Source organism: Colobus angolensis, unplaced genomic scaffold (genome assembly GCF_000951035.1).
Source record: "Colobus angolensis palliatus isolate OR3802 unplaced genomic scaffold, Cang.pa_1.0 Scaffold89, whole genome shotgun sequence".
Taxonomy (NCBI): Eukaryota; Metazoa; Chordata; class Mammalia; order Primates; family Cercopithecidae; genus Colobus; species Colobus angolensis.
In genome coordinates this window covers 2,484,058-2,511,745 of record NW_012122820.1, presented here as the reverse complement: position 1 = coordinate 2,511,745, position 27,688 = coordinate 2,484,058, and the positions used below count along the sequence as shown (strand labels likewise).

General features: G+C 50.4%; 1 protein-coding gene across 3 annotated transcripts in view; it reads right to left on the bottom strand.

The window, feature by feature from the left end:
• Positions 1–5,335: 5,335 nt before the first annotated feature.
• WNT5B (wingless-type MMTV integration site family, member 5B) overlaps positions 5,336–27,688 on the bottom strand; it is a 77,436-nt gene continuing 55,083 nt past the window's right edge. For 2 of the 3 annotated variants that reach the window (XM_011931015.1, XM_011931014.1), the window contains exons 2-5: positions 20,845–20,981; positions 19,059–19,306; positions 12,206–12,498; positions 5,336–6,754 (exon numbers count right to left, since the gene is read on the bottom strand). In XM_011931015.1, the coding sequence (XP_011786405.1) occupies positions 6,296–6,754; positions 12,206–12,498; positions 19,059–19,306; positions 20,845–20,924 (1,080 nt within the window). In that variant the 5' untranslated portion in view covers positions 20,925–20,981 and the 3' untranslated portion in view covers positions 5,336–6,295. Of the gene's footprint in view, positions 6,755–12,205; positions 12,499–19,058; positions 19,307–20,844; positions 20,982–22,064; positions 22,388–27,688 lie in introns of those variants that run through there. The other variant, XM_011931013.1, reaches the window with a different exon arrangement.

Genomic DNA, 27,688 nt, shown 5'->3' with positions numbered 1-27,688 from the left:
TTCTCCTGCCTCAGCCTCCTGAGTAGCTGGGACTACAGGCACCCACCACCACGCCTGGCTAATTTTTGTATTTTTAGTAGAGACGGGGTTTCACCATGTTGTCCAGGTTGGTCTCAAACTCCTGGCCTCAGGTGATCTACCCGCCTTGACCTCCCAAAGTGCTGGGGTTACAGGCGTGAGCCACCACACCCGGCTGTAAGTCAGTTTTCAAGTGCCTGCTGGGTGCCCCCAAGAGCTGTGGAAGATTTGCAGAAACATCCTGGCAACCCTTATCCCTCTCAGGTCTTCCTTTTTGGCATACTCAGGCCTTGAAGAATGAGGAAAATGTGTGAAGGAAGCAATTGATACTGTAGAGTGGTCCTGTCAGAGGGAAAATACCTTTAAATCATTCACAGGAATGACTGGCCTTCAAATACAGCTCAGTATTGAGGAATGAATGCACCTGTAGGGCGGAAAGCCAGCCAGGGGCTGTCACTGACTCTAGTCTATTCTCTGCTTCTTAGCAACCTGGCTGCCTCAGCCCTGCAAGGCAGATGAATGGGTGTGTGTCCCGTCCTGGGTTATTCAGAGAACAGAAGCCTTCCTCTTCACACTAGTGGGCTCAAGTTTTTACTTGTAATTTTAGACAATCCTCAGGACTTGTTCCATAATTATGCATTTTCACAGATAAAAGACTCCTCAGTAAAGATATCATGAGAATTTCCAGAGTAAATGCTTAGGGGTGTCATTCACACCAGCCAGATTATGTGTTCTCTGGATCTAACCATCCGCAGAGAAATTCGCGAGAATGTGAGCGGCTCCTCTCACCTCGATGAGTTCTTCAGCCCCGCCACTCATTGACTTGAACCGCTGCAAAGTCATGCAATGGTGGACAAAGCCCTGACCAGAAGCCCCTCCTGGGAATTTGGGGCAAGGACTGGGAGAGATTCAGAGTCCCTTCCTGTGGCTGGAACCGTGAGAGAGAGAGAGAGACCTCAGAGGAGGGAGGAGGAAGGGAGAGAGATCCAGAGGTGTCCAGGTCAGTTCCTGAAGACCCTGGCGTCTTTGAGACTCTTGGGACCCCTCCTGTCATACTCCTTCGTATCTGGCTCAAATTGGTTTCTATTACTTGCAATTTTGATAGAACAAATGATATGATGGACCAGGCAGTTAATCACATTAGGCCTCAGTTTCCTTGTCTGTTCATGAAGAAACATCATTCATTCACTCAGCAAATATTTATCGAGTGCTTTCTTTGTGCTAGGCATTGTTGTGGGTGATGGCAGACACAGCAGGGAACAAAAGAGATATTAAAAATTCCTTTATGGAATGTAACTGCTGCTAAAAAGGTCTCTGGAAATAAATATATGAAAGACATAACTTTCAAACCAGGTACCAGCCGAAGAGGGGGCTGACCCAACAGGCAGGGCACCCATATGGGATGGGGCCAGGGTCACTGAAAACAGTACTCACTCCTTTGGCTTTACAGTAAGATTGGATCAAAAGGGTTCACCTTTTCTATAGTGTCTTTTCTTTCACGTCTTTCCTTGGGCCCCCGCTGAAGTCCCCTCCTGATCCTCTGCTGTAGGCCTCCCCACCACCCGGTTTCCACACCAGCAAACCCTCTCTTGCCCCGAGTGATTTGAGTCTGTTCTCTCTCTTTCTCTCTCTCTCAATACTGCAGTTTCCTTCTGGCTTTGGCTGGGAGCAGCTTTCAGTCTATTTTCAGTTCTCCTGTGGAGCAGCAGATAATACACATACATCTGTAATTCTTAAAATCTCATTTGAACCATCCTTCCTCCCACCCAGTTGTTTATCAAAACGACTTAGGAGGCCTAAATTAACTGATTCAGCTCTGTCCTCTGCTGCTGCTTCTGGTAGGGTTGCAAATTGAGCATCGTGAAGACCAAGAGACCTGCAGCAAGAAGGAGGAAGCAAGGACTGGAAAATCTACACGAGGAATGCCCAAACTCTCCCACAAGCTAGAAACTTAATTGTGGATGGGGTTCAGGCTTCCACACTGCCTGATGTCCCATCCGCAATGCTGGGCCCAAAGCTGCTTACTTCGGAGAAAAATGGGCAAACTCCCATACTTCTTATGTAAAAGCAGAATGAAAGCGCCCGCCCTTTACTTACTGTTTTAGTATCAACACAATGCAGATTCTTACATAATAAAGAACTAACAGTAACACTTAGCAACCATGGCTCACAGCCCTTCTCAGCTCCCCAACATTCTTTCTAGAGATATGAAGCCTGTCATCACCAGCCGGGCAGAGGACAAACATTTCCAATAAAGACAGACAACCCAGGCTCTGCGACGTCTCAGCCAGAAGTGGTGAGTTGTTTTTAATTTTTGACATACTCCATGCCTCTGGTGCCTCTCCACCTCCACCCCCAAATTTGTGAAAAATATTCATTCCTGTGTGCCTAAGTGCATGAGCGCGCGCACACACACACACACACACACACACACACACACACACACACGTTCTCCCAAAATCCATGTGCCCAGTGTCAGTGGTGTCTGGCAAGGAGCAGAGCCTGTTTTAAGATGGAAACACTGTTTTCCCCACGCTCATAGGGTGGTATGGCTCTCCGCCCAAGGAATAGGCTTGTCTGATAAACTACTGCATCTGTAAGATCTCTATCTCATGGAGGGTATCTTGCTAGTTCCTAAAACTCCTGGGGATGATGGAGCTTAACTAAGGTACTAATGATTAAAGACAGGAAGCAGGGCAGAATTTCCAAGGCAACAGCCAATTTGAGGTTTTAATACAAAGAGTAAGTTTTGTTTCTCCCCTCAAAGGATGGAGAGTGGAAGAGAACAAAATGGACTCTCCAAGTAAGGACTTAGAATCCAAGTTCTGGAGACTGTCCACGATGCTTGGATGAATGGAAGCCTGCCCTCCCCTCAACCATACCTGTGACCGCCTTCCTACCCTCCCATCCTCTAGCTGTCCATCCTGTCTTTTTATTAAATGGAGGCAGTCAGGCATACCTTTATCTTAATTTCTGAAGATAAGGCAAAGATAAATAGCTAAGAACACATCGCCTTATGATAGACATTCAGGAATTAGATCAGTAGGTCTCTACCCATCCTAGACAGAGGAGGGAGGTGGAACATCCCAAGGCAAATCAGTTCTGCTCTGTGCCAGAAAGCTCTTTCCAACGCATCAGAACGGTTCTCTGCGCTGGCTAGGACTGCTTGGTCAAGTAATGCAACGATCTGGTTAGACTACATGTTGATTATAACACATTTCAGGTATAGGGAACCCTGCCTGGGCTGCAAAGAGCACTGGGCTGGGAATCAGGACCAGGCTTCCTGCCTCCTGGCAGGTCTTAGCTCTCCGCATCTGCAAGTCCAGTGTAGTCTTGAGCTAACAGCATCGGATCCCTTCAGGTCCCACATTCTGCCCCAGACCAGCGGAATATGAATTCCTGGTGTTGGGGACCCAGGACTCTGCATTTTTACAAGCACACTAAGGTGTGGGACCTGCTCAGGATCTGGAGGTTTTTGTCTGGAGCCTCAGGAGTTTAAGCTGTGATCGCCCTGTTCCCTTCCTGTTCCAGCATCCTATGATTCTGAGCAGACGCTCACTTGATTTTCTCAGGCTGGTTTCCACATTCTCCAGCCGCATTCCCGCAGCGTTACTGGCCACTTCACAGATTCACAGACAGATGTCAATCCAGCAGGCTTCAACAAGCAAGTGACAAGTAACTATAACTGTATTCCCACCTCCTTAGAAACATAGGTCAGTGGATGCAACCACCACATTGGTATTTGAACACAACTTACCCCCACATCAGAAAGAAAACGGATTTCCTCCACCACTTGCCATGACTCTGCAGGAAAACCTTACTCTGATAAGGATTACCCATCTCCCTCCATGAACACGGAAGTGATTTCTGGGGACTGTGGACAACCATTCTCAGCTAATTTCTGGGGGCTTCTAAAAACAGGTTAGTTTGAGCACCAGATTCACAGTCATTCCCCAACTTCTAGAGCTGATGTGGGGAAGAACAGTAATGTTGGCCAGTGTTTCAAAACCCTATCATCACGGTTGATCCGTGCAACTGGAGAGTTCTGGTTAAAGGTGGTTAAGATGGTTAAATGTCAACGAATGAAGACAAGGACATGGTTTTCATCTTTTGTATTAACTTCAATCTTTTTTTTTTTTTTTTTCCGGGACAAGGTCTCATTCTGTTGCCCAGGCTAGAGTGCAATGGCACGATCTTGGTCACTGCAACTTCTGTCTCTCAGGTTCAAACAATTCTCCTGCCTCAGCCTCCCGAGTAGCTGGGATTACAGGTATGTGCCACCATACCCAGCTAATTTTTGTATTTTTAGTAGAGATGGGGTTTCGCCATGTAGGCAAGACTGGTCTCGAACTCCTGACCTCCAGCGATCCACCCACCTCAGCCTCCCAAAGTGCTGGGATTACAGGTGTGAGCCACCACACCCAACCATAACTTCAGTCATTTTCTTTCATGAAAATGAAATGTCACCTTCAAAGTATCAACCAAAGGAATCTGGGTGACAGTGTGAGTAGCTACAGGTAGAATAACTGTAGGTCTGAGGTTCTTGGCTGGGTCAGAACATTCTCCCTCAGGTACTGAAGAGACAAGTGGTACGGATGGCATAAATGCCCTCAGGCAGAATCTCTTTTAAGCAGTTTTGCAAAATAATTTGCTCATTATAACATACCAAATTAGCTGAGCAATTATTTCTCCAGAAATAATGTTTTCTAGAATAAAACTGATGTCTCTCTGTAGTTACCGGCTCACCTGCAGGCTGGTTACTCTACAGCAGCCTGGCTCAGTGTCTCTCTCAATCACTCCTTCCTCCCTTTTTAGGATAGTAACATCTCCCTTCCTGGATCCCCAAGCTCAGCCTTACCCTCCTGGCCCCAGATACTGGAGTCCAAAACTGCAGACAGCAACGCAGAGCAGACAGCAAAGGGCATCTCCATCACCCGTGCTTTACCAGGGACCCAGGGAACAAGCCAGGGTTCGCTTGATAAGCTATCAAATGGGGGAAGGGAAAGGGGAAGGGAAATGTGAGGTTTCAGCTTAAATCTCTGAATTCCCTTGTTCATAGTAGTAATATTAATGGCTGCCGCTTCCTGAGTGTTTAACTGTGTGCTAGTCCTTGGGGTGATGCCTCAATGCATCACCTTATTTAATTCTCAAAACATTCTTCTGTCCCTCTCCCTAATCACCAGATTATATAGTCTAAGGAGTCTCAATTCCCTTACCCTCTTCCACACTGCGGAGGAGAGTTCTAAAGATCAAATACAAAATAAAAGGAGACTCATGAAAGATCAGTGTGGGTCCAAATAAGGAAAGGGAGCGAAGCCTCCACGAAGGGCATTTAATGTCAGAGAGAAACTGTACACCTGGGACAGATGATGAGCACGCCGGGCCCACCAGCCTGACCTGTGGCCGTGTCCTGTAGTTGGTGAGGCCTCCCTCGGTGGAGGAGTGACAGCAGCAGCTCAAGCTTCCCCTCCTGTGGGGGAAGACAGCATGATGTCCACGCAGCCCGGTCACGCACCCGGGCTTCTGCAGCCCAGGCGCAAACATTCAGTTCAGGGCTTTCCTGACGTGTCAGGTCAAACGGCCCCCATTCCTCTTCAGGCAGGAGCTAGTGAACGGTGGAGGATGAAGAATTCTCGCTGGAAAGGCAGGCCCAAAGTCCGGGAGGTGCAGAGCTCTTTGTGGTCACTGGCCCAGAGATGACCTTGGACTTCTCCTCATTTTAGGGAAGGAGCCGTTCCTGTAAACTGTAGATGCTGCACATATGCACGGGAATGGAAGCGTAAGACAGCACCAGGCCTCTTATGGAACCAATCTACATTCTGGGCAAGACCCTGAAGACATCGAGGTTGAAGCTGAGTTCCCGCCACCTTCAGAGGGCCTCTGGGCCTAGTGGCCAGGGTCACAGGCAGTCATCTAACCAGCAAGGACTCCAGACTTCCAGACAAGCTCATCTCCTCCAGCCAACCACAACCTCCCTCCTCCAGGCCATGGTGGACAGACAGAAAATATTTCCAAGTCCCCCTACATCCTGAGAGTCCTCGCCAGAGGGAGAGAGAAAAAGCCCCGTTTCCCACCCACCAGGAGGAGAGAACCAGCAAAGTCCACTCCTCAAAGATCTCCAGCGTCTCTTAAATAAGCTTTTCCTTTCCATTTTCATCTTTTCATTATTTAGCATCCATCCATTTATTAATACAAATATAAAATAGATTTATATAGATTTATATAATATAGACCTTTGTGAGGCAGCGTGCAGGGGGCCGGGAGCAGGCCCCCCGGGCTATTTACAGATATACTGGTCCACGATCTCGGTGCACTTCTTGCACTTGACGAAGCAGCACCAGTGGAACTTGCAGTGGCAGCGCTCCACCTGCACGCTCTTGAACTGGTTGTAGCCACGCCCGCAGCACATGAGCTCACAGCCATCCATGCCCTCCGAGGTCTTGTTGCAGAGGCGACCCTGCGTGCCCAGGGAGCCCGTGCTCTCGTTGCGCAGGCAGTAGTCGGGGCTGGGGTCCACGTAGACCAGGTCCTCCGGGGTGGGCTGGGTGAAGCGGCTGTTGACCAGCTCCAGCCGGCCCCTGCGGGTGACGCGCATGGCGGCCGCGCTGTCGTACTTCTCCTTCAGCCGGTCCCCCACCTTGCGGAACTCGGCCAGCTGCAGCCAGCAGGTCTTGAGGCTGCAGGACCCCGAGACGCCGTGGCATTTGCAGGCTACGTCTGCCATCTTATACACTGCCTAGGGGAAGAGAAGGAAGGGAGTAAGGAGGAGGATCCCGGCAGAAGAGGCCCAGAGGGTGGCTGGGCAGTCACAGGCCTCGGACACAGGAGGGGCGGTAGGGTAGGGGACAGACAGCTTTTCAAATGCATGCAAAGATCCTTCCAGGATGCTCGGGTGCTCAGAGGGAAAACAAAAGGGGCACCACAGAAAATAACACTGGGAGGCAACTTGTTCCTATCAGCCAAGAGGATGGCACCGAGGCACTTTCACTTTCTACTCTATCAGTTTCTCATTCCTCAAAACCTGTTACAATCAACGCATCCTTTTCACAATCGGAAAACAAAGATATCTCCATCTTGATCAAAGCTTCAAACAAATAAATAATAACCAACAAAATACAGCCAGGCACTGTGGCTAATGCCTGTAGTCCCAGCTACTGGGGAGGCCAAGGAAGGAGGATCACTTGAGCCCAGGAATTTGAGGATGCAGCAAGCTAGGATGGTGCCACTGCACTCCAGCCTGGGCAACAGGGCAAGACTCCATCTCTAGAAACAAAGCAAAACACAACAAAACAACAAAATGTGTCCAGCTTTTGCATAATAGGAGCACAAGTCAGAAAAAAGAATCCAATTGTATCACAAGCCTATCACAGAAATCCCTGGCATAGCCCTGTTAGCCCAAAACTCTCCCTGATCTTGTCAAATACTCTGAGAATTAAATGGCCCCTTTCTCCATGTTGCCACGTAGTCACTAGCTCCATAGAGTCATCAGGAGTCTTGCCATACGCCATCCATTTGTAAGCAAGACCACTTTCTTCCTCCCTAGCAGCCCCTAGACGCCCCCGGGAGAGGCGGAGTAACACAGTGAGGCAACGTGCAAGGGAACTGCGAGTGGCTGGGCCTGCCTGCAGGAGCACTTCGTCGGAAAGCAAGTCTAACCCAGAAGTCACAGAACCACCACCACGTGGAGTAGATGTGAACCTGAGTTATCCCAAATCAAACTGTAAAAGCAAGAGCAGACCAGAAAGCTGCTTACAAAGTGCTTTTCAATGGCAGCATACTGACGCACCATGGCAACCAACCCTGGCAGCAGGCCCAGACGTGCAGATGGCGGGATGAAAACGCAAGCCGGCTGCAGACCATTTTCTTATGCACAGCTATTGTCACCAACTGATCAGGACTCATTTTTCAAGGGTTTCTCTTAGATTTCTTTTCAAGAGCCCCCAGATTGTGTCTTCATTCAGAGCTAAGCAGAGACCACTGCAGGTGCAAGAGACAGCACAGCCATCGTCAGTGCACATGACTGTTGTCAAAAGTCTTCCTGAGTTTTTTCCGGTACGGAATTATTCCCACTATGTTATGGTGGAAAAGCTGAAGCTCTAGAGAGTCTCACTAACCTCCAAGGCCGCCCAGAAAGGAGTCAGAACAACAAGCGCTTATCCACTCCCATCTTGGGGCTTGAAGTTGGCTTAGAGCAGAGGAGGAAGGCAAGAAAGGCTCTTCCCAAGGTGAAAGGCACCAGCACTTAGCCGGGCAGCTCCAGGGCCAAGACATAAGGGAACTGACACCCCATTCCCACAGACACTTCAAAGCCGGGACCCGCAATTACCCTTCCGGCCCACATGCCCTGGGTCTGAGCTGCAGCCTGACATTCCTCTGGAAATGGTCCTTGGTTTAGAGAGGGATGACAGGCGTCTGGCACTGCTGAGAGAAGGAAACATTAAGGGTTGGAAACTGCGCACCTTGCCGCTTAGCAGCTCGGAGCATGGATAAGCATCTCTTGCAGGGCAAACACTCAGAGTTGGGGAAGGAGAGTCGGAGCAAGACTCTGCAGGGCAAGGACCAGAATTTTAGGAAAACAAATCCAAGAGGAAGCACACCAGTTTAAACACCCCCTCCATCCTTTCCCTAATTCAAAGACGTTGTAGAGATAGGAATATCTGCAATTTTTTTCATATTTTACTATTGATATATATGTGTGTATATATATATCAATATAATATATATATATACACACACACACACAAGCTCCTTTTGTAGGCGATAGGGGGAAATGTCAATTTTCAGCCCAGACTGCTAACTCAAAAAGCCAAAAAAAAAAAAAAGCTTTAAAAAATACTTTAGTTCTACGATTTGTCCCTGGAAAAGCCCCCTCTCAGCTCCTCTTCCACTTCTATCTAATGGTGTGTTGAGCCTGGTGACAGACAGGAATGTCACAGGATTAGGCACCAGGCTTTTATCTGGAAAATGCTTACAAACCCTTCAGTGACAGAACAACATCAGCCGCGGGTGCTGTCGCCACTGTCTAAGAAGGAGCTATTAGATGCTCTTGCAGGCCAAGAGAAACTTCTGGCAAAGGAGCTTAAGATTGACTCTGTGTCAAGACATCAGGTCCTGGATAATCTTTTCTTCTTTTTAATCTGGTTCTAAAATACTTGTCTATTTGCCATGCCAGCCATCACTCAGTCCTTGCTGGAGAACTTTGTGTGTAGGTGTGAGGAGGCAGGCAGTGAATACCTCCGGCCTCAGATGATGACTGATGGCCGAGGCCTGTTCCTTGGAGAGGATAAAAAATAGAGAGGGCCAGGAATTCCCAACCTGAAGCAGAGGCAAAGGGAGAGATAAGGAGTTAAGGAAGAGGAGAGGTGTGGCGCCTGAAGGAAGGGGCTAAGCGGGGAGACAGACAGGGAAGGTGTGCAAGCCAGGAACAAGCCCATGGGAGAGAAGACTGCCAGATAAGAGCCCAGACAAGTCAACAAACAATTAAGGGCAATAAAGTGAGACGGACCCAGCAGCAGGGGAAAGGGGAAGAGTGGGTGTCACCTGCCTGGTCACAGGCACGTGCGGACACCATAGCACAGCTCAGCAGAGCCAAAAGCAGCCTCTGTGAATCTGACCTCTCCCGAGGAGGCAACACAGAACTCCTCTGTGCGTATCCATTTGCCCCACCCACAGACAGCACATGCACGGTTGAAGCAAACGGGTAGAGAGGGCAATCCCTGCCCACAGGAACCTACTGCCAACCTTCCAAGGCAGAGGTAGAGTGAGGAATACTTGAGAAGAGCAAGAACGCCCGACTGAAGATCAGGCGGGAGAAAAACTACTAACAACGGGGACTGGGGAGGGCAGTGTTTCAACTAGGATCTCAAAAACTGGATCGACTCTGGGCATTCAAGAGATAAAGTGTGGATCTTAACCCCTTCACTGACGTCTCTACTCCTCGGGCTCAGACACCCGAAGACGTGGGCAAATGGACTGGGAGACAGACAGGATGCCTGAGAGACCGGGAGGCTGCACACACGCCCTGAGCAGAAGTCACCTGAGATGCCTCCAGTCTCTCTGCCCTGGGTTAGCCTATAGTAATCACAGATTAGCAATTACCAGAACTCCTAACATCACCACAGACTGACAGCACCTTACACACACCCTTTTCTGGGAAACAAAAGTAGCCTTTGGATAGGGGAGGTGTAAGGAAGCCCCTGGGCAAAGAACCCACTCTGGTCTCTACCTGATATCCCAGGGCTGGTGATGCTATGCACACAGGTACACCACATTCCGTCCAGCCAATACCACAAAATCCCCATTCAGACAAAAGACACTTCCTATTCCATTTCTTGGATATGTGCTCCAATATATGAGTTCACATTTTTTTCTTTTTTTTTTTTTTTTGAGACAGAGTCTTGCTCTGTTGCCTGGGCTGGAGTGCAGTAGTGCAATCTTGGCTCACTGCAACCTCTGGCTCAAGCAATTCTCCTGCCTCGGCCTCCCAAGTAGCTGGGATTACAGGCGTGTGCCAGCACGTCTGGCTAATTTTTTGTATTTTTACTACAGATGGGGTTTCGCCATGTTGGCCAGCCTGGTCTTGAACTCCTGACCTCAGGTGATCCACCCGCCTCGGCCTCCCAAAGTGTTGGGATTACAGGCGTGAGCCACCGTGCCCAGCCTCTCATGAGTTCACATTTTTAGATTTTGCTATGTAAAGAAATTTTGAGGCATATATTCATACTCTGTTACTGAATCACCAGGGTGCCACCATTAGACTTCTAAGAAATTGCTATTTTCATTTTTTTTTTTTTTTTTGAGATGGAGTCTTGCTCTGTTGCCCAGGCTGGAGTGCAGTGGTGTGATCTCGGCTCACTGCAACCTTCGTCTCCCAGGTTCACGCAATTCTCCTGCCTCAGCCTCCCAAGTAGCTGGTGCCCAGCTAATTTTTTGTATTTTTAGTAGAGACAGGGTTTCACCATGTTGGTCAGGCTGGTCTCGAACTCCTGGCCTCAGGTGATCCACCTGCCTCGGCCTCCCAAAGTGCTGGGATTACAGGCGTGAGCCACTGCGCCCGGCCACCATTCTCATTTTTGAGTGAGTTCATCTTTGTTACAATACGTCACCTGGGAACCAGAGCCAGCTGACTTGACATAGACCCAAGTGGGGACAACACTCCAGGAAAGAAGTCCGTGCTGTTTCTTCAGAGCTCTTTTTGCAGGAGAAACAGCCTCTCACTACCCAGTGCTCAGACCTCAGATCTTTCTCAGGGGAAACCCGGGTGCACACCCATGTCGCCCTCGGTCCCTGTCAACATTGACTACGCAGAAGCAGCAAAAGGCAGAGCTTCCCGTGGGGCAGGCCCTCCAGTTTTGTGTGGCAGAGGCAGCCACGATGGGGGACAGCAAAGCAAAGTGGAGGCCGGATGCATCTCAGAGGAGGGGTTTTCAGGAACCAGGTGCAGGCAGAGAGGCTTCACGCCTTCCAGCACGCCACCTAGGGGCCCGAGGCTGCTGCCCAGGTGTGCTCTGCATGTACAATGAACCAAGCTCCCCTCAAACCTGCGTTGTGGTTTCTACTGAAACGGAGGCTTAAAAGGCGGTCACATCTTACATGAGACTGGGGAGGCTGTTTCCTTGAATCTTAAACAGATGGCTGTCTTCTCACACTTCCACTTAGGTTTAAAAACTCCTAGCACAGAAGTGTGTTTGTCATTAGTACCTGAGTATGTTTTTTGACTGGGTTTCTGGATACGTATGATAGCAGTTCTTAAAAGTCGACTCTGGTTTTCCTGGAGCCTTTAACAGAGCACGAACCCTAGATGAGGTCTAATGGCCTAAACCCCCAATCGCATGATCTGTTCAAGTTGCAAAGCAGGGGTGGCCAAGACGAGCTCTGCTCTAATCTGGAATTCTGATCCAAACACTGCACCTAAGTCCTCTAGGAACTGTGAAATAATAAAGTAAGTGAAAACAACAAAACAAACAAAACAAAAAACAAAAAAAAAAGCACGCGTGCCCATTGGGAAGTGAGGCATTTTGAAAAGGATTTGTTCAATAGTGTGGATATCTAAACTTGCAATTGTAGGTAAGAATCTTCACCGTCAGACGAACCCGTTTCCTTGATGGCCAGGCCACAGCTGGTGGCACAGCCCGGGGACAGCCCCGTAGGTCTGCAGTGCTGGGGAGGCCGGGGAGGCCCAGCTTACCCTGCGGCCCGCCTCGTTGTTCTGCAGGTTCATGAGCACCCGGCCCTGCTCCTCCGATCCTTTGGCAAAGTTCTTCTCTCGCTCCCGGGCATCCACGAACTCCTTGGCGAAGCGGTAGCCGTACTCCACATTGTCCCCACAGCCACCCCACAGCCAGTCCCGGGGCAGGTCCTTGGGCCGCGCGCTCCGGCTGCAGCCGCAGGTGGAGAGCTCGCCCTCGCGGCAGGCCCGGCTGATGGCGTTGACCACGCCTGCGGCGCTCACTGCGTAAGTGAAGGCGGTTTCACGGCTACCTGCAAAATGAGGCAGCGGCAGTAAGGGGGTGCACTGTCCTCTCCCAGGGACTGGCCTTCTCCCCATCTCCCCCGACCGACGCGCCCACTGCAGCCTCTGCTGACACTCCTGGGGCAGGGGGCTCAGGAGGAGCGCTTTTCGCTTCCTGTAGCTCTAATGCTAGAAAACGTCTCTTGATAATGGGCTGAAATCGGCTCAGTTTTATCTCCGCCTCTGGGCCCTAGCTCAGCCCTAGGAAACCACCCAGAATAAAACAAGTCCCTGGCCGGGCGCGGCGGCTCACGCCTGTAATCCTAGCACTTTGGCAGGCTGAGGCGGGTGGATCACGAGGTCAGGAGTTCAAGACCATCCTGGCCACGATGGTGAAACCCCGTCTCTACTAAAAATCCAAAAAATTAGCCGGGCGTGGTGGCGGGTGCCTGTAATCCCAGCTACTTGGGAAGCTGAGGCAGAGAACTGCTTGAACACGGGAGGCGGAGGTTGCAGTGAGCCAAGACCGCGCCACTGCACTCCAGCTTGGGCGACAGAGTGAGACTGTCTCAAAAACATAAACCAAAAAAACAACAAAAACAAAACAAAACAAAAGTCCCTCCGACCCTGGCCTGCACTAATACCCACTGCAGAAGAGCCTGTGTGACCTGTAGGTTCCTAGGAGGGAGACCTCAGCAGAGGGGAGAATAGGCATTCAGAAACACATAGAAGATGGGAGTCGAACAGAATGAGGCTAAGGAAGAAATCATGGGATCAAGAGTAGGACACTGTAGCCTAACAGAAATGTCCTCCTCTCCCTCACAGATGCCATTTCTCACCACTCTATGAGCTGCACATCTGTCTGTCTGTACTGCTGCTATTATCTAGCTGGACAGTGGCAGAGGCCAGGAGTCAAAAATGAACTAGAATTACAGTGTCTAGAAAGATCCACGCTGTCTTCCTCTCTCTTCCACAGGATCCTTCCACTGCCTGCTAACTCAGGAGCACTGGGAACCACATTTATAGCACCTACAATTCCAGACACTCATCACGGTCCCTCTCAATAACCAGATCATTTTCCAGCAGAAAATCCCAACCATGTTCCCCTTTACTGCTGTGGTGAACCACCTAAAAATTCATATAATGTATGTTCGATTTCACTAAAATGTCTGTTTCAGAATACTCAGCTATCAGGGACACGCAAGCCCAAATCACATCCACTAGGATGGCTATCATCGAAAAGACGGCCAATAACAAGTTGGTGAGAATATGGAAAAAACAGAAACCTCCCTTACCGTGGGTGGGAAAGGTAAGCGGTGCAGCTGCTTTGGAAAACAATCTGGCAGTCTAAGGCTAACAGTCACGAGGTTAAACACAGAGTTCCCGTAGGACACAGCAATTCCACTCGTAAGAACACAGGCAGAGCTCCTTGTTTTACTGTGCTCAGCTTCCCTCTGCTGTGCCAGTGTTGCGTTTTTTGTTTCTTTCTTTGTTTTTGGTTTTTTTTTGAGATGGAGTCTCGCTCTGTCGCCCAGGCCAGAGTGCAGTGGCACAATCTTGGCTCACTGCAAGCTCCGCCTCCTGGGTTCACGCCATTCTCCTGCCTCAGCCACCGGAGTATCTGGGACTACAAGCGCACGCCGGCGCGCCTGGCTAATTTTTTGTATTTTTAGTAGAGACGGAGTTTCACTGTGTTAGCCAGGATGGTCTCGATCTCCTCACCTCGTGATCCGCCCACCTCGGCCTCCCAAAGTCTGGGATTACAGGCGTGAGCCATTACACCTGGCTGGTGTTGTGTTTTTTACAAATTGCAGGTTTCCTGCTACAAATTTATCAGTGCTACTTTTCCAATAGCATGTACTTACTTTGTGTTTCTGTCAGCATTTTTTAGCAATAAAATATTTTTAATTATACCCAAGAGAAATGAAAACATATGTCCACACAGAAACTGGCATAGGAATGCTTCTTGTGGCATTATTCGTAACAGGCAAAAAATGGAAACAACCAATCAGTGGGTAAACGGGTTATCAAAATGTGGTATTATCCATGCAATGGAATATTACTCAGCCATAAAAAGTGACTGGGCGTGGTGACTCACACCTGTAATCCCAGCAATTTGGGAGGCTGAGACAGGAGGATCACTCGAAGCCAGGAGTTTCAGAACAGCTTGGCAACATAGCAGTACCTCATCTCTACAAAAACATTAAAAAAGACAAAATTAAGCCGGGTGTGGTGGCTCATGCCTGTAATCCTAGCACTTTGGGAGGTCAAGGAGCATGGATCACCTGAGGTCAGGAGTGAGCCTGGCCAACATGGTAAAACCCTGTCTCTACTAAAAATACAAAAACTAGCCAGGCGTGGTGGCGGGCCTATAATCCCAGCTACTCGGAGACTGAGACAGAAGAATCATTTGACCCCAGGAGGCAGAGGTTGCAGTGAGCCGAGATCACACCATTGCATTCCAGCCTGGGAACAAGAGTGCAACTCCATCTCAAAAAAAAAAAAAACTTTAGCTGGGCATGATCGCACGTGCCTGTAGTCCCAGGTTCTCAGGAGGCTGAGGTAGAAGAATTGCTTAAGCCCAGGAGCTGGAGGCTGCAATGAGCTATGAGTACACCACTGTACTCTAGCCTGGGCAACACGGTGAGACCCTGTCTCAAAAAAAAAAGAAAAAAAGAAAGAAATATATCTAGACTACAACACAGATGAACCTTTAAATCATGGTGCTAAGTAAAAGAAGCCAGTCCTAAAAGGCCATGTATTATATAATCCCATTTATAAGAAATGCCCAGCATAGGCAAATCCATGGAGAAAGAATAGTGGTTGTCTAGGGTTGAGGGTTGGAATACGGAGAGTGACAGCTAACGAGTATGCAGTTTCTCTATGGAGTGGTGAAAATGTTATGGAATTAGATAGTGGTGATGGTTGCACAACCTTGTGAATATGCTAAAAGCCACTGAATTGTACACTTTAAAATGGTGAATTGCATGGTATGTGAGTTATATGTCTCAATAAAGCAGTTATAAGAAATAACAAATGGGCCGGGCGTGGTGGCTCAAGCCTGTCATCCCAGCACTTTGGGAGGCCGAGGCGGGTGGATCACGAGGTCAGGAGATCGAGACCATCCTGGCTAACACGGTGAAACCCCGTCTCCACTAAAAAATACAAAAAACTAGCCGGGCGAGGTGGCAGGCGCCTGTAGTCCCAGCTACTCGGGAGGCTGAGGCAGGAGAATGGCGTAAACCCGGGAGGCGGAGCTTGCAGTGAGCTGAGATCCTGCCACTGCACTCCAGCCTGGGCAGCAGAGTGAGACTCCATCTCAAAAAAAAAAAAAAAAAAAGAAAAAGAAATAACAAATGATACTTATAGGGACTAAGATATGGAGAGAAGGGAGTGATTCTTAGCAGGAAACAGATTCAATCCTGATCTCAGAGAGTAAACCAGGGAGAATCCCACAGTCTTGTCTTAGAAGGTAGAAAGGGAAGCAGTCTGAAATCAATCAACAGGTCTAGAGAAATCTCCCCCTTGGCCCTACTTCTTGATTATCTGCGCGTGACACAGTGAAGTTTACAAACAGACCATGCTGAGTGAGTCCGTTTTTCTCTATGAACCAGTGGCTGGCTTCTGGTCAGTTGTGAAATAAGAATGGCCCAAGAAAAACCGAAATGATGGCAGGAAGTTACACTCATGATTTAGCCAATAGGACCTGGTCTACGGGGCTCAGAATGAGATAAGGAGCACTGGGGATGGTAAGATGGCCACAGAGGCTCTCAGGGAGGAGGGTCTGGGCCCCCCTTTGAGGAATTCATCTCCTTAAAATGCAGCCTCAACCACCTGACATGGCATCCCGGAACGGAGGGAGCCTCCCAAGCTTCAGCCCCGAGCTATCCTCCATATCCACACGGAGCTTTCCCTCTACAGAGCTCCTCAGAGAAGTGGGCTGGGTTTTCAAGGCAATCCACTCCATCTTTTTTTAAATGACTCTAATCACCAGAATGCTCCTTCTTGTATTAAGCTGAAATACGCCTCCTTATGATTTCTGCCTGCTGCAGTTGCACTGTGCTATAATCCCTTTCCCATTTGACAGCTCTTCCGTGTTTGAAAACAACTATTAAGCCTTTTACGTTTTCACTTTTCCAAGCTACATATGTCTGATTTATTTCTATCATTCTTTAGCAAACACACTTTTCAGAGTTGAATCAGCCCTCTCAGAACTGCCTTCTAAAATCACGTACCTGCAGCTGAACTAACACAGCAGAGATTTTGTAGGCAGACGATTCTAACCTGTCATGACTGTTTGGGGCCCAGGTTTGCCCTCCGGTGCGCTGCCTGCCTCTTTCAGTCGGGGCTTCGTCAGAAGCTGAGTGTGGGTAGCTCTGCCTTCACGGGGCAGCCTTTGGGCCCTTGGGTAAGCCTACTGAGTGCCATCTACTGTTGCCACCTTCAGCAAGAAAGAGATAATTTGGGGTTTCAGAATGGACATGCAATGTTGGGGTTTATCTATATATGCAACAGTTCAGAGCTGAATCTCTAACCATCTCAAGAATAAACGGCTGAAAAAAAAAGCAGCCATGCAGCTCCTAGAGGGACGTGTGTCTTTCCCCTACAGAAGAGAGCAGAACAATTTCATGCCCTCTCTGTTCCATAGCAGCCCAAGGTGCCTCCAAGCTCCCTAGGCAGAGGCTGGGCAACGGGCAGAGGCTCCTCCAAGCTGCTCTGCCGCCCTCTGGTGGCCGACTTTCGCAGCGGCTTCAAAGGAGAAAGGAAGCCTTTGTCATTCTCAAGACAGGGCGAGGGAGGACTCACCAGGAGCTACTCTGGGCTCAGGGGGGAGGAAGGGAGGACAGCGTCCTAGGTAGCATGAGCCTTCAGTGACGCTATAAAAAGGAAGCGGGAACATCAGGCAAACAGAAGGGGTCCATTTGTAACAGAACAGGGCACAGAGATGGGCTCTCTTCCACAGGGTTTGCTTTCGCCAGGCACCTGGTGCACATCTGAACCCAGCGGAGTGTCTTTTCTCGCCAACCCCTTTCTTTCCTAAAGTACAGCCTCACTTTGGGGCCTTTAGGCACATGAAATACACATGAAAAGGATCCAGCCAACATCAGGCCTACATCAGGTCCCCAAGAGACACCAACTCCACTGAAGAGATGAGAGGAGACTCTCTCTGCACCTGGGCCGTCCTAGGCTCCTTGCCCACAACACAGGGCAGGGAGTGCTGCCAAGATTTTCGCCGGAAAGAAGAGACAAATGCCAAGTGGGTTTGAGAAGAATCAATACACTGTGAGAAAATCCCACTAAACCCCCCAGTCCACTCTGTTGGGAAAGCCGCCCCCTAAGACTGTCCCAGGAACACTAGGACCTTCCTTTTATGCACCCTGAGTTGATACCGAAGGAAGCAAGAGAGGAGCAAGTTTCAACGTGTACTTTCCCCATCTTTAATTCCCTCTCTCTCTTAAAAAAAATGTTTTTTAATAGAGACAGAGGTCTCACTATGTTGCCCAGGCTGGTCTTGAACTCCTGGCCTCAAGGAATCCTCCTGCCTCAGCCTCCCAAGGTGCTGGATTACAGGCGTGAGCCACTGCATTGGGCCTTACTTCTCCATATGGGACAGAGAGGGTAGGGAAAGAGGTCTGGAAAAAGTGGGAGGGGGAAGGAGCCTTCCGAGTATCCTCCCTAAGAGAGGAGCACGAAGAAATCTCTACTTCCCCAACGCCCCTGCCAGGCTGAAACCCCTCTCTCAGGAAACTCCAGCCTCAGGTAACCTTCTGAAGGGAGGTGTTCTGGGAGAATGTCAGGCAGAAGGAACACAGCATTCTAACACTTCGCTTTTATGGCCCTGGGGATAAGACCCAGTAGAATAGGGCCGGATTTCTCAATTTCTTGCCAGAGAGGGGAGGATTGCATTTCAAAAGGACCGAAAACAATTAGACCTCAGATCACACCTCCATCTAAGCCATAGGGTAGCCCAAGAATCCTTGGCCAGCAGTGGGAGAGGGGAAGGGACAGGGATCCAGGAAGACTTGGCCCTCTCCCTCTCATCTTTTCTTTCGTCGGACCCCTTCCCCCAGGTTCACACATCCCTTTCAAATGAAAAAGCTGGGACTGGACGGGGTTGGGTCAGCGACAGCTATCAGCGGTTCGGCCCAACATTTCTATCTCTGTTTCAAAGGTTCAAGTGGAAAAGACAAAAATCCAACAGACGTGCAGGGCTGCGATTTCTGCTTCTCTACCCAAGGCTCTTTTTTGTGCTGAGAGACAAAGGCAGTGGCGATGGGCGGCTCTCCTAATCCACGCTCAGTCAACTCAGATGTTCCGCCCCCTCTCAGTGAGTCCCAAGCAGCCTGCCCCAGGCGAGGCTGGAAGGCAGAGAGCTAGAGGAACATGAAGCGTGTGGTTTCTGCAGCCTCCCGGAGCCCACTTCCTCACGCGCCTCTCTTGGCGCTTGGTGCACACCGCTGCCAAGCCTAGCGAGAGCCCAGTTAGGCTCCATTTGGGCTCTCCCTGTGCCAGTCCTGAGAGCGCTTCATTGTTTGCAAACAAGACGAGTGCAGTTCCTTAGCCGAGCCCTCTTGTAATGGCCTCTTACCTATCTGCATGACTCTCCCAAAGACAGACACGTTGTCCACCGTGCTGCAGTTCCACCGCCGCTGCCGGAACTGGTGCTGGCACTCCTTGATGCCTGTCTTGGCTCCCTCCCCTATGTAGGCCATGTGCTCCTGGTACAGTTGGCACAGCTTCCTCTGGCCAGGGGAGAGCCCAGGAAGCTGACTGCACACGGGCTGGGCGCCGATGATAAACATCTCGGGTCTCTGCACTGGGTTCAGAGCTAATGACCTACGACAGCAATCCAGAAAGGGGAAAGAAAGGCCCAGGCGTGAGCATGCGCCTGTGTGCAGCATGAAGTCACTTGTTCAACACATTCAGGGGATGCTTCCCTGTGTACAAGGCCCTGGAAAGAAAAATTAGTGGCCGGGCGCGGTGGCTCAAGCCTGTAATCCCAGCACTTTGGGAGGCCGAGACGGGCAGATCACGAGGTCAGGACATCGAGACCATCCTGGCTAACACGGTGAAACCCCATCTCTACTAAAAAATACAAAAAACTAGCCGGGCGTGGTGGCGGGCGCCTGTAGTCCCAGCTACTCGGGAGGCTGAGGCAGGAGAATGGCGTAAACCCAGGAGGCGGAGCTTGCAGTGAGCTGAGATCCGGCCACTGCACTCCAGCCTGGGCGACAGAGCGAGACTCCGTCTCAAAAAAAAAAAAAAGAAAAGAAAAGAAAAATTAGTAAATCAGAGTTCTTAGTAAATTAGTAAATCAGAGCCTTCAAAAGACAAACTGAAGGAAGCTGAGGCATGAACACAAAGGACACGCGAGATGCCAAATGCCCCAGACAGACTCGAGTGTCTGGATCTCCTGTGATCAGAGAGGAAAATAGCTCCTATGGCTGAAATGGCCAGAATTTGAACTGGATCTTAAGAATGGGGGTGCAGGCAGATAAGAAGACAAGGGGTGGGGGGCAGCTCTTCATTTTAGGTAGAGGGCAAAAAGAGCCAAACCTCAATGGGAGAGCCGCAGGCCTCATTCAAGGAGTAGGAGTGACTAGTTCAGTGCGGCCCAAGTGCATGGTGAGCCATGAAAGCAATCAATTCCTTTGCATGGGACTCCCCTTGTGCCTTTAACATCCAATCACTTTACATACATCACCATCTATTCTACATGTTTTCACTGCCATGTCTCACTTTGAGCCTCCTCTCATCCACTCTTCACCAGTTCAGAGGCTCTCCCTTTTGCTCGTCATCTACCACCCATATAGAGTGTTAGATGAGAAGGCTGCAGATTTGCCATCTGAGTAAAAATGCTAGTGGCAGAGACCATGCAAAATAGGTGGTGATTGCCTGCCATTTCCATGTCAACTTGGCAATGACAATAGCCTTTAAAACACAAGAAGAAAGCCAGCCACTCATGGTGCTGTGAACCCCTCATCTGGCCTTCAGACTTAGAAAAGAGGAATTCTATCTCCTACCAGCAAAACACACAAAACAAAGGAACAAAAAACTACGAAGTATTGATATTCTTGCTAACCCAAGAGCAATTTCTAACAATTCATGGGCACGAGGGAAGGTCCAAGGAAAAGGGAATGTGGACAGGATTAGAGAAAAAAAATCAAATGAACGGATCCTTTATCCTCAGGGAACCCTTACAAAGGTAAGGGCTGAGAGAGGCACAGAGCGTTCTTAGTTTTCCTGGGATAAAAGAGGCCCTTAGTATTCCTAGGAATCAAGGTACCATGGACACACGGTGCCCTTCCTCCTCATCTCAGCCGCTGAAGGGGGCCTCCGGCTGTGCAGGCGGGACCTCAGCCCCTCTCACTCACCACCAGGAGTTGGCGTCTGTCAGAAGCTGAGCCCAGCTGGACAGCAGGGCAGCCGTGAACAGCAGCAGCAGGCTGGGCATGGTCGGCCTCAGCCCTCCCCAGTGCCCTGGGACTGACAGCTTCCAGAGTAGGGCTCCCTGGAGAAAACAGAAATGGAGACTCAGTGGAAACTCAGCGGATAGGGGCACACCAGGAGCCGGGGTGAGGTGGAGAAAAGTGCACGGATGCTTACGTGCTGCTTGCTCCCCACAAAGAAGCTCGGCCTCTTTCCAGTCTCCACCTCCCACCGCTCATCTTCCCACCCTAGGACTTCTGTCTCTTACCCCAAACTCTGGGAGCCCTGCGCAGGGCTTACTTTCCAAAGAAATAATGATCTGAGAAACCAGAAACAGAAATGAAAACAAGTAATTTCAAGAGCGGAGCTTGCTGCGTTCCTCCGTTCCGCATCCCGGAGGCCACTTAGGCTGTTGCAAAACACACCTGTCCTTGCTGCAGAACGTCCAAAGAAATGAGGACCATCCTATCCACTCCCCTACGTCCCTACCTCTCATTCAGCCCAGAGACTTACTTCTCTCTGACCCTCAGGCTCTCCTTTGTGGAATTAAAAAATTTTGGTGAATTGGATTTACCTGCACCCAAGGAGGAGTTTCCCCTCTCCATCTGTGCCCTGCTCACCTGCAGCAGATTTTCTGAGTCCCAACCCTTGTGTACAGATCAAGCACTTTTCTCTTTCTCAAGGCACCTTCTCTGAGAAATGTAAAAGCCACACCGCGAACCGCCCGCCCGGAAAGCTTTGGTGGCTGAGGTGGTGCCTCCCTAGGCGGCCCCTGCCCCTCCTGGCACCGTGGCCCCCGAGGGCGGCACTGAGCACCTTGCCCAGCAGCTGCGCCGAGGACACTGCCAACGCCAGGTGGCAGCGCTGGCATCAAATGCCCGAGCTGAGGACGCATCTTCCAGATGCCACAGCCCTTCCCTGGTAGCTCCCGAGCCTCCCACCTCTCGGCCTCCTGCCTGCTGTAACTCACGCCTGTTCCTCTATCCATCCCCGAGAACCCCTGCCCCAGCCCCTCAGACCCGCGGCAGATCCGCGCTGCTGGACCCTGGAGCGAGCCGACGCCTAAGACACACGCCCCCTGCGGCTCCCCCGCGGTCCTCTGGGGCCTCCGTCTGGGCGGGACCCGCGCCTCCAGCGGCCTCCCCGGGCCCCTGCGGCCCCGGACCTGACGAGCGCAGCCCCGCGCGCCCCGGCTCACGGCGCCACTCTTGCGCGTCGACGTCCCCAGGCTCTCCGGGAGGGGGCGGCAGGTGCTTCGGGCCATCGGCCCAGGAAGTATTTTTGTCCTGGGGCCACCAGGAGACGAAGGTGGCCCAAGCAGGATCCAGGAGAGCTGGGACGCAGCCTTTCCCCCACCCCCTTTTGATTTTCCTTCTAGAAGTCTCAGCTGGAGCGGGGGAACCAACAGGCAGGTGTGTGGGGCCGGCAAGGGGCAGATCAAAGAAGAAACTTGCTCCTTCCCCTTTGTCATGCAGAGCCAGCTCGGAAATGAGCCGGCCTCCAGCCCGGGACTAACAGCCCCCACACCCGACTCTCCTCAGACCTCCCCTCCTCTGAAGCATGCCCCTCCCCCTCCCCTCTCCCCCCATAAATCCTCCTCGTCCCCCACGGCAGAAGGTCTGTGAATGCACCGACTGGAACCAAGGGAGATGGAGCAGAGATAGGGCTGGCACCAGGAGCTAATGGTTTTATAGAGGGGAGGGGACCAGGTCCCGAGGAGGGAGGACAAGAGAAAAGCTTCAAAGCGTTTGCTAGTCCAAATATCCTTAACTCCACCTACCAGTCCTTCCCGGGATTGCAGAGCTAGGGCTGCCCATGCCCTCCTGCTTCTCCGGTCCACGAGGCCTCCTGCCCAGCCCATGCCCAGCTCACCACCCTGCCGCCTGCAACACCTACTCTCCCTGCGGACTTTGAGCCTCACACATTTCCACCACTAGATAGCGGAGTTCTTCCTCCCCACCTGTGACACTTGCCCCTCACACCAGTGCCTCTCACCTGTCACCCTTCCATCAGGCTCCAGTGAAATCTCTCTGGTCCTGCAGTTCCTAGGTTCAACCCAGGCTACATTGGGGGTCACCGTTTCTGAGCCAAAGACAGGCCTGGGTGCCTGCTAATGGTCACTGTGGCTTTGACTGCCCCCAGGACAGGCTGACACAGCGACTAGGGCCAGACTTCCCAGGAGCCGCTAATCCCGCCCTCAGTGCCTTATAAACATATATGGAGACAAGAATCACTCCCGCAGCTGTTTCCACTCCACCCCCGCCCCCCGCCCCGCCCCAGACTTTCCACCAGACTCTCGGCCTATTAAAAATGCTTTTTTTAAAAAAAAAATTGCCCCCCCCATGGCTCTAACATATGCAGTGGCTTCTTTCTCCGACTTCCAGATGTGTGGTACCTGAAACTGAACTCCCCCATACACACATGTGCACGCGCGCGCGCACACACACACACACACACACACACACACACCCCAACCCCCTCAGGACGCTCTCTGTCCTGGCAGACAGATGCGAGCCAATTCTTGAGTGGCCATAGAACTGAAGCCAGGCAGCTGTTCGCCCTCTCTTGCGTTCTGGTGCTGGGGTAGGCTGGGGTGGGAGGAGAAACGACCCCTTAGAAAGGTAAATGCTGGCGACTGGTTTCATCAGCATGGGCAGTCAGCATGCTGACTGGGGCAGCAGGAAGCTGTATGGGGACTGATGGTTGTGTGTTAATGAGCAGGTCACATCAGGACCCCTATTTGTGGGTCACTAGTGAGATGTATAGCAGGATTCAACCAGGAGAGGCTCTCTTCTGCGTAGGAAGAAAGATCTGGAAAGGCCTTTGCAATAACTACGGATTTCCTCAGGGTCTAAAAAGTTTCCCCTTCCTAAGAGGCAAGTGTCAATTCAAACACACCACAGTAGTTAAGAATGTGGGGCTCTTAGGGAGGCCAAGGCAGGCAGATCACCTGAGGTCAGGAGTTCGAGACCAGCCCGGCCAACATGGTGAAATCTCATCTGTAATAAAAAATACATAAAAATTAGTCAGATGTGGTGGCACATGTCTGCAGTCCCAGCTCCTTGGGACTTGAACCTGGGAGGTGGAAGTTGCAGTGAGCCGAGATCGCGCTACTGTACTCCAACCTGGCTGACAGCAAGACTCCACCTCAAAAAAAAAAAAAAAAGTAGGAATCAGGGTCTCTATTCTTCAGTAGTGACTAGGAGGCAGTGGGGAGGGAAAGATGCAAAATTCCCAATCAGGATCCTTCCAGAAGCCAGAATGAGCTGGTCAGACATCTGCTTTGTTCCTCCTCTTCATTCATCCATTCAGCCATTCAACACATTCATTAATCAAATGAATTATGCACTGGGTGCCTAATATGTGCCAGTTACTGCATCAAGTGCCAGAGACATGACAGTGAACAAACAAATACATAATACGTTAGGTCCAGTGAATACTATGAGGAAAATAAAGAGGGGACCAGAATCAAGAATGGGAAGGGGTGGTAGTATACTTGATGTAGGGTTCTCGGGAAGACTACTCTCTGAAATGTCTGTGCCACCAAAACCACAGTGTAGGCAGGATGGTGGGAGGGGGGTAACGCCGCTACACCTCCAAGACCCCTTCTAGGGCATATCCAAGGTCCCTGCTGAGATGGCACTGTCCCACCTCACCATCACAACCAAAGAGGTGCGTGTTGGAAGACAGGAACTCTAAGATCTCCTCCTTTTTCTGCTAGGACTCAGTAACCCATTTTCATTCCCTTAAGGGGCCACGCCCATCCAGCCTACAGTTAAGAGAACAAAAAGAGAGACCGGGACACGTAGGCCTGAGACCCCCAGCAACTCTGTGCTTTCCACCATACTTCAGAGCAGTACCTGAAACGAAGTCCCCGCCCCACAGGACAAGGGGTTGATTTCAGGTCATTAGCCATTTACACAAACCCACCGATGTCTAGAACTGACTTCCCAGCACGCAGGGACTCAAGCATCGCAGGACTCCTGCAGGAAATGGAGCCACCTCCCACCTCTGCCCCTCTCCCCAGACAGGCGCCCTCACACCTAGAAACCCATCCAGAAGTAGCCACGAGCCTAGGTGGCGGCCTCTTCGAGGGTGCTGAGCAGACTCCTTTGTCACTGAGGTCACACCTTCCAAGGGGCCTTCCCTGACCATCCCTCCCAGAGCAGGCCCCCACCGCCATTATTCTACTTCTAGCTTCTCGCATGTTTTCGCCGCGCGTTTAGTGTGACGTGGGAGAGTGTGGCATGCTCATCTGCCGTACTTTTGCTTCTTCCCTCGTATGCTCTGGAAATGGTCTTGTTTACCGTGTTCTCCCCAGTGGATAGGATCGTACACAAGGGTATGTGGGAGGTGCTAGAAAAATATTTGTCAACTGAAAGAAAAGAAAAGCATTCTTACTTGGTCACCCAGTGGGGAGCTACAGAATGTGTAATCTAAAAATACACTTGGCGGCCAGGCACGGTGGCTCACGCCTGTAATCCCAACACTTTGCGAGGCCGAGGCGGGTGGATCACGAGGTCAGGAGATCGAGACCATCCTGGCTAACACGGTGAAACCCCACCTCTACTAAAAATACAAAATAATTAGTCAGGTGTGGTGGTTGGCACCTGTAGTCCCAGCTACTCAGGAGCCGGAGGCAGGAGAATGGCATGAACCAGGGAGGCGGAGCTTGCAGTGAGCCGAGATCGCACCACTGCACTCCAGCCTGGGCGATAGAACGAGACTCCGTCTGAAAAAAAAAAAAAACACTTGGCCTGGAGTGGTGGCTCAGGAGTTCGAGACCAGCCTGATCGACATGGAGAAACACTGTCTCTACTAAAAATACAAAATCAGCCGGGCATAGTGGCACATACCTGTAATCCCAGCTACTCGGGAGACAGAGGCAGGAGAATTGCTTGAACTCAGGAGGTGGAGGTTGCAGTGAGCCAAGATCGCACCATTACACTCTAGCCTGGGCAACAAGAGTGAAACTCTGTCTCAAAATAAAAAATAAAAATAAAAATACACTTGTGGCCAGGTGCAGTAGCTCACACCTACAATCTCAGCACTTTGAGAGGCTGAGTTGGGAGGCTTGCTTGAGCCCAGGAGTTCAAGACCAGCCTAGGCAACACAGTGAGACCCTATCTCTACAAAGAACGTAAAGTTAGCCGAGCATGGTGGTGCCGGGGAGGCTGAGGCTAGCGGATCACTTGAGCCCAGGAGTTCAAGGCTGTAGTGAGTTGTGATTGTGCTATTGCACTGCAGAGTGGATGACAGATTGAGACCTTGTCTCAAAGAAAAAAAGAGAGAGACAGAAAAAACAGGCCAGGTGTGGTGCTCACGCCTGTAATCCTAGCACTTTGGGAGGCCAAGACAGGAGGATCACTTGAGGTCAGGAGTTCGAGACCAGTCTGGCTGACATGGTGACACCCGTCACTACTGAAACTACAAAAAGTAGCTGGGCGTGGTGGTGCGCACCTGTAATCCCAGCTACTTGGGAGGCTGAGGCAGGAGAATCACTTGAACCTTGCAGGTGGAGGTTGCAATGAGCTGAGATCACACCACTGCACTCCAGCCTGTGTGACAAAGTGAGCCTCCATCTCAAAAAAAAAAGAGAAAAAACAAAAGAATAAAAATACATTTGCAATTTTATTCACATTTCTGGCATAACAGGGTAAACCATCTCAGCAGTCTTTGGAAAGGAAATGCTTCCCTTTGTGAACTCCTGGCTGCATTGCTGTTGAAGGGGGGGCCTCAGCCTGGGTGATTTCCAGGGGGCAGGGGAGGGGCAGGTGGAGGAGGACAAGGCGTTGCTAGCTGGAGTCCTGTGCCTTCTCTCCCTTTCTCTCTTGTTATAGAGAAAGGCTGTTTATGGACCTCAGAACAATAGACAAATACCTCCTAAAATATACATCAGGTTCACTCATTTCCTTCCCAATTTCCAAGTGAGTACTCACCCTCCTGACATCTGAACACCAGAGTAGTTCTCCATGGTCTCACTCACAAGTGCACCTAGATACACACCAGTTTTCTTTCAAATACTCATTTGACATCATAATATTCCCCTATTTGAAAACTTATAGTGGTTCCCAATTATTTATTTCCAATTTGGTCTCATCTTACCTCTCATTGTTTTCCTGAATTTCCCAACATGAGGTCTCCTTTTCCAACCTCCTTCTACTCCTAGAACAAACCCCACTTTTCCCCCAAGACCTCATTCTGATCCTCTTCCCAAGGAAGCATTCTCCTCTGCTCTGCAGCAATCCAGATCTTAAGCTACTTTCACATCCATGCTCAAGATTCACTCCCTCCATAAAACCATGCTTGATTAATCCCACCCCATGAGAATCTCATCCCCTGAGACCTCTCTGGCCTTTATGAATCCATGTATCTGGTCTGCACCTCCCTACCCCACTTATGTTGCCTTGGGCTGTTTTTTAGGTGAAGTATAAACTTCTTACTTCTCCAGTAGATCAAATGCTTCCTAAATGTTTAAACTTACCTTTTCTACTTTCTCTGAGAACCTCTTTGTGCCCAGTATCATTTTACTCAGCAGTAACAAATGTCTTTTGATTGATAACCAATGACAATAGCTAGTATTAATCAACGTTTATTGAGCACCTCCTTGTGCACTGAACTGTTTCACATCTATTTTTCTCATTTAATCTTTACTAAAATTTGTGGCATATGCCATTATTATTCTCACTTTGAAAATAGGGAAACTAAGGCCGGGCGCAGTGGCTCACGCCTGTAATCCCAGCACTTTGGGAGGCCGAGGCGGGCGGATCACGAGGTCAGGAGATCGAG